This window comes from Cucurbita moschata, unplaced genomic scaffold, assembly GCF_002738365.1.
Source record: "Cucurbita moschata cultivar Rifu unplaced genomic scaffold, Cmos_1.0 Cmo_Scf00097, whole genome shotgun sequence".
NCBI lineage: Eukaryota > Viridiplantae > Streptophyta > Magnoliopsida > Cucurbitales > Cucurbitaceae > Cucurbita > Cucurbita moschata.
In genome coordinates, this window is record NW_019268613.1 from 331,350 (window position 1) to 337,349 (window position 6,000).

The 6,000-nt window shown below is 38.7% G+C and overlaps 2 protein-coding genes and 1 non-coding gene across 3 annotated transcripts in view; 2 read left to right on the forward strand and 1 right to left on the reverse strand.

Annotated features, from left to right (window-relative positions):
* Window positions 1–6,000, forward strand: part of LOC111439590 (ras-related protein RABH1b-like) — a 31,613-nt gene that overhangs the window by 11,422 nt on the left and 14,191 nt on the right. Inside the window, exon 7 of the transcript XR_002709819.1 lies at window positions 4,873–4,882. The gene's annotated coding sequence lies outside the window, so the exon portion shown is untranslated. The remainder of the gene's footprint in view (window positions 1–4,872; window positions 4,883–6,000) is intronic.
* Window positions 1,121–1,316, reverse strand: LOC111439610. Its single transcript, XR_002709824.1, has one exon. It is a non-coding gene; the product is annotated as a U2 spliceosomal RNA (small nuclear RNA).
* Window positions 2,660–5,451, forward strand: LOC111439593 (cation/H(+) antiporter 1-like). Its single transcript, XM_023077204.1, has 4 exons — window positions 2,660–2,812; window positions 2,880–3,869; window positions 4,177–5,108; window positions 5,169–5,451. Exons 1-4 carry the CDS (start codon window positions 2,660–2,662, stop codon window positions 5,449–5,451), a joined length of 2,358 nt encoding a protein of 785 aa, XP_022932972.1.

Below are 6,000 nucleotides of genomic sequence, written 5' to 3' on the forward strand. Positions count from 1 at the left end.
TAGGATTGTCGTATGGATTTTCCATGCTACAAAAGAAAGTTAAAAGAAAAAAAAAATCTCACAAGCTCTCCCTCACTGGGTGTTCAATAGTAAATGTAGTTCACTCGTGTTTATCACTCAACACTTGAATCGATGTATCACTCCCTTACAAACTCACCTTCACAATTGAGCATACACAAATCACACTACAAAAAGAATTGGGAGGTGAGACAAGCTATGTTATAGAGTGCAAATCAAAGTGAATAGACAACACGCTCAACGCATAAACAGGGGTATTAAAGGAGCAATCTGAACAACGACAAAACAAAAAAAGAAAGAAAATGAATAAAGACTAATTTATACCTAGTAACATATGGAATTACATCTAATAATCCAGAGAAAAAATAAGCTTTTTTTTTTCTCCCTTTCTCTCATGGGAGTGATTGGCAAAATCTAATGAATTTACCAACAAGAAAATTGATTAAGAAGATGAGAAGAACAGACTGTTGATAAGACCGGGATCTAACATTTTGTAAAATATGTCAACATGAATTTTTTTTTGTAAAAATATGTCAACATGAATTAAAGCATTTTTTTGTTATATATTATTTTAATGCTACACAAACTGAAAATATGTATATAGAAATAATGTTTTTTTTTGTTATATATTTCTTAGACAGAAGGTAAACATGCTACACAAACTGAAAATGAGAATCAAAAGAGATAAACCTAAATAAACATGATCCTCAACCCATTTTTTTTAGAGTTGGGTGATTCCCAATAAAATTATTAGATATTTATTTATTTTATTGGTTAGAGTATAAATAGAAACAAATTATAATACTAAATTTTTAATTAGATTTGGTTCACTACTTTTTAATATTAAAGGTTAACTAAACTAAAGAAATATAAAAGTTTGTGGTAGTATTTATTCTATTTGCTTAAATGGAGTGATCCAACTAAATTGAGTGTTACAGTAAAGGTAAAATCTTACAAGACCGCTTCCTTTTAGTAGTTACAATAAACATATAGACAACTTTTGCCCTTAAGAATTTATTAAATAACCAAATGATCGAACCAACAATTTCTGAAAGTAAATTATTAAATAAACAAAAATTAACTACCAATTCAACTGGGCTTGGATGGGTGCGCCAGGCCCATGCAGTAGTGCAACGCAAGGGCGACGCTCGAAGGCCTAGGTAGCAAGCTACCTTGGTGGGCCTTCCCCCAGAAGAAATTAATTTAATATCATGTGGGCCGATGGCCCACGTATCAGATATTAAACTGATAAGAACAGATACTACACTTGATCTTAGCCAAAAGGCCGAGAAAGGTATGAACATTATAGTCAATCCCAGGGCATTTTATATTGACATTTGGTGCAGTCTTTGTGCAGCATTTCCGATGTGGGACAATCATTTGATTAATATTTGAACAAGCTTTGATTTTAAATATTATAAGTGCACAATATTTTACCATTTTTGTTAACCTTAGAATTGTGTATCAAATTGGAAAATTAAAAACATATTAAAATAAAACTTTGTTTTAAAAGTTTATCATAAATTTTAATACATAATTTCATGAAGTTTTTATATTTTCTCTTTATCAAGTAGCTAAAATAAATGGTAGTTCAATTGTATCATCAACCTACTAGTAAGTGGATGAGGAATTGACTTACAACAACATTCCATTACTTTTTACATATTTTTGCCTTGGTAGCGAGTGACATATCACAATTTCATTCATTTGTGAGATCCCACATTGGTTGGAGAGGGAAATGAAACATTACTTAAAAGGTGTTGAGACCTCTTCCTAGCAAACGCGTTTTATAACCTTGAGAGGAAGCCTGGAAGGAAAAGTCCAAAAAGGACAATATTTCTTAGCGGTGGGTTGAGCCGTTAGAAATAGTATAAGAGTCAGACATTGAACGGTGTGTTAGCAAGGACGCTAGGTCCCCAATGGAAGCATATTGTGAAATCCCACATTGGTTATTTTGTTGGTGGGGTGGACTGTGAGATCCCACAATGGTTCGGTGTCCCTCAATAGAAGCGGAATATGTTGTTTTGTTGGTGGGGTGGACTGTGAGATCCCACAATGGTTCGGTGTCCCTCAATAGAAGCGGAATATGTTGTTTTGTTGGTGGAGTGGACTGTGAGATCCCACAATGGTTCGGTGTTCCTCAATAGAAGCAGATTATGAGATCTCACATTGGTTGTTTTGTTGGTGGGGGCGAATTGTGATATCTCACATTGGTTGGACAGAGGAAGCCCAAAAAGAACAATATTCGGCTAATGGTAGGCTTGGACCGATCCAAAGTGCATTAGAATGTTCTTGAATTCTAAAAAGGACAATGATAGTGATTACATACTACATTAAAATGTATGAGACAAACCAGATTGAGTTTTTCATTAGCTTAGGTCAATTGTGGTTGGAAAAGACAGGACAGCCAAAGAGAAGAGGTCAATAAGGCAGAGAAAATTGCGGATCCTTCAATTCCTTCTCCACAATTATTTTTCTCCATCTCCATTGCACAAAATTAGTTGAGACCCAAATTCCTTAGCCATTTTAACAATCATTCTCTTCTCCAATTTTATTCCTTCTTTTTCCAATCCCTTTCCTAAAACCCATTACTATTACCAATTAAATCTCTCTCCAATCAATCCATCAAACCAAAAGCAAAATGGATGCAACTCATAGAATGGTTTGCCAAGAGGACTTGTTCAACCCGTTGTCCTCGATGGGCGTCCAAGTCTCCTTCATTCTCGTCCTTTCTCACTTCTTCCATCTCGTCCTCAAGGCCTTCGGCCAACCAGGCCCGATCGCTCAGATTCTGGTATTATTGTTATTAAGAGACAACTACATTGTAACATGTTTTTTCTTAATAAAAGTTTACGTTGCAGGCAGGCATGGTGTTAGGTCCGACCGGAATATCCAACATCAGAGCAATTCGAGACGTCTTTTTCCAAGCTTCAGCTGCCGACTACTACGAAATCTTCGGATTTCTAAGCCGAATTGTCTTCATGTTCCTTATCGGTTTAGAGACCGATTTCCCTTACATCGTCCGCAACCTTCGCGTTGCAGGCATCGTCGCATGTGGAGGCGCCGCCGTCGGCAGCGTCTTCGGTATTGCCGTCTCCTTCTTCCTCTACCAACAATTCGAAGAAAAAGGCAGCAAATTCGGCTTCTTCTTTATTATCATGTTGATTTTAGCCTACACCGCGTCTCCAATCGTCATTCGCCTCGCCGCCGAGTTGAAGTTCGCAACATCCGACGTCGGGAAACTAGCCATCTCGTCGGCCCTCATCAACGAAATGGCATGTTTGGCCCTTTTCAATGCAATTGTAGCCTTGAGATCATTCCGAGGGTTTGGGAGAGGAATATTTTGCACTCTCTTCATCACAGGCGTCGTGGTTCTAAACAAATACTTAGCCAGTTGGTTCAACAAACGTAACCGTAACCAAAAGTACCTTAAAAACATGGAGGTTTTTTTCTTGTTGTCCCTTGTCATTGCGGCTTCAGTGATCATTGAGCTAGAGACCTTTAACAGCATTGTGTGTAGCTTTGTTTTGGGTGTGATGTTCCCAAAGGAGGGCAAAACGGCTAGGACTTTATTGCACAAATTGACTTATTCTGTGCATAATTTTGTTTTGCCAATATATTTTGGGTACGTGGGGTTCCAATTTGATGGGAATAATCTTTGGAAATTGAGCAATGTCATCATTGTGGCCATTATGGTTTTGTTGAGTATTGGGAGCAAAATGAGTGGCACTTTGGCGGCTTGCAATTACTTGAATATCCCATTGAATGAAGGGGTTTTTCTAGGGTTTGTTCTTAACTTGAAGGGCCATGCTGATCTCTTGCTCATTGGTGGTGCCTCTAAATCACTCATGGTAAGTAACATATGTATTCACTTTTTTTGTTTGACGTTTTTTTGTTTGTAGTATGTTCGTCGATTAATTTGACACGAACAAGTGATGGAAGAAAGTGGAACAGCTAAACAAAATAAAGTGGTACGTGTCGTTGTCTTGTTTGAATGTTCACTATCTTTTGTCGTTCGTCATATCGTATTAGATTAGTCGATGATTATGCATAATAAATATTTTATTGTTTACTTTGTTGGAAGCTTAGAGTGTATGTATAAATGTAACTTGTTAAACTAACGATGGTCATGGTAGAGTTGTGTACTTTTGGTTGCAGTCATGGAGTAATCCTCGAGCGTACAACCTCCTCCTAATAAGCATCGTAATCAACACTATAATCTCGGGCCCTATTGTGGCGTTGCTAATGCGGCGTGAGTACAAGTTGTTCTCGCACACCCACACGTCGTTGGAGCACACGGACCCGAACCATGAGCTTCGAGCATTAGCATGTGCCTATGGGCCTCGACACCTCTCAGGGTTGTTTCCACTTCTTTCGGCCTTAAGCGGAGGCCATACCTCCCACCTCTCTCCCTTTCTCCTTCACCTGATCGAGCTCCTCCACAAGCGTCGCACCAACCTCTCGTACCATGAGCTCGAACAAGACGAATTGAGCGACGATGAGGGGTACGGTGGGAATGACGTGCTTGAAATCCATTGTGCCATTGATGCATTCATATCGGACACAAAAATATTTATGCCACTCTCGAAAGCTGTGTCGAGTTTTCCGACATTGTACGAGGATGTTTGTAATGCTGCGGAGGATCTTAGGGTGTCGATTGTTATTCTTCCATTTCATAAGCACCAACGGATTGATGGGAAAATGGAGAGCGGGAAGGAGGGCATCAGAACCACCAATCAAAAGATTTTGCGCCACGCGCCTTGCTCGGTTGGGATCCTCGTGGATCGGATTCAAACGGGATTCTTGGCGTTCTCGCATTTGTTGATCTCGGATCACGTGCAACACGTGGCCACATTGTTTTTTGGTGGGTCGGATGATAGGGAGGCTTTGGCATGGAGTAGGAGGATGATTAGTCATTCAAGGATTAATTTGACCGTTGTAAGATTTGTTCCACTAGTGACCATTAACGACGTGGAGGGATCAACCGAGTCCTCATCATCAAGTGATGAAGGGGTCTTGATGGCTTTGCCCAGCCTAAGGTCCAGTTCAAGTGAGACAGATAATGCCTTCCTAGCTGATTTCTACGACAGGTTCGACTTCTTAAACGTAAACTTCGTAATTTAACTTAAACTAAACTAACTCGATGCCAGGCATGTGTCGACCGGACAAGCTGGATACGTCGAGAAGCAAGTGAAGAACGGGACGGAGACGGTAAAAGAGCTTAGAGACATAGGAGACATGTACTCTCTATTCATAGTTGGGAAAGGAGGAAGAGGTCACTCGACGTTGACGACGGGAATGAGTGATTGGGAGGAATGCCCTGAGCTCGGCACCGTCGGTGACCTCTTGGCTTCTTCCGACTTCAATATCAATGGTTCGGTTTTGGTTGTTCAACAACATAGACACCAAAAGAAGGACCTCATTGATGACTAGCATCTCTACTCCTTTGCTTTCCTTCATTCTTGTAATAAATTCATTCATTGTCTTTCAAGATGTGGGATTTTTTTTTTTTTTACCTATAAATAATAGTTGAAAATAAATAATAGATTGTATAAAATTGTAAGCTTATTTAATTGAGGAACTTATCTCAATTTTGTATTTACTTTTGTTGAATATGACCAATTAAGCAACAATTTTATTTATGTTAAAAATTGTATTTATTAAGGAACTTATCTCAATTTTATTTGTGTTGGGACCTTGCGTTGTAGCGGTTATGAAATGCTGCTTCTCGGGAGTTGTTTTTTCGCACGCATGCGAAAAAAATATTCTTGGCATTGTAGTGGGGAATGCCTCAATTTGAGGGTTGGACACCGATTTTGCAACAATGGCGCGTTTTCGCTTGCGTTCTAGGGCGGTTTCGAAAAGATGCTCCCATAGGAGTGTTTTTTTTGCACGCATGCAAAAAAAAAAAAAAAAAAAAAAAAAAAAAAAAAAAAAAAAAAAAAAAAAAAAAAAAAAAAAAAAAAAAAAAAAAAAAAAAAA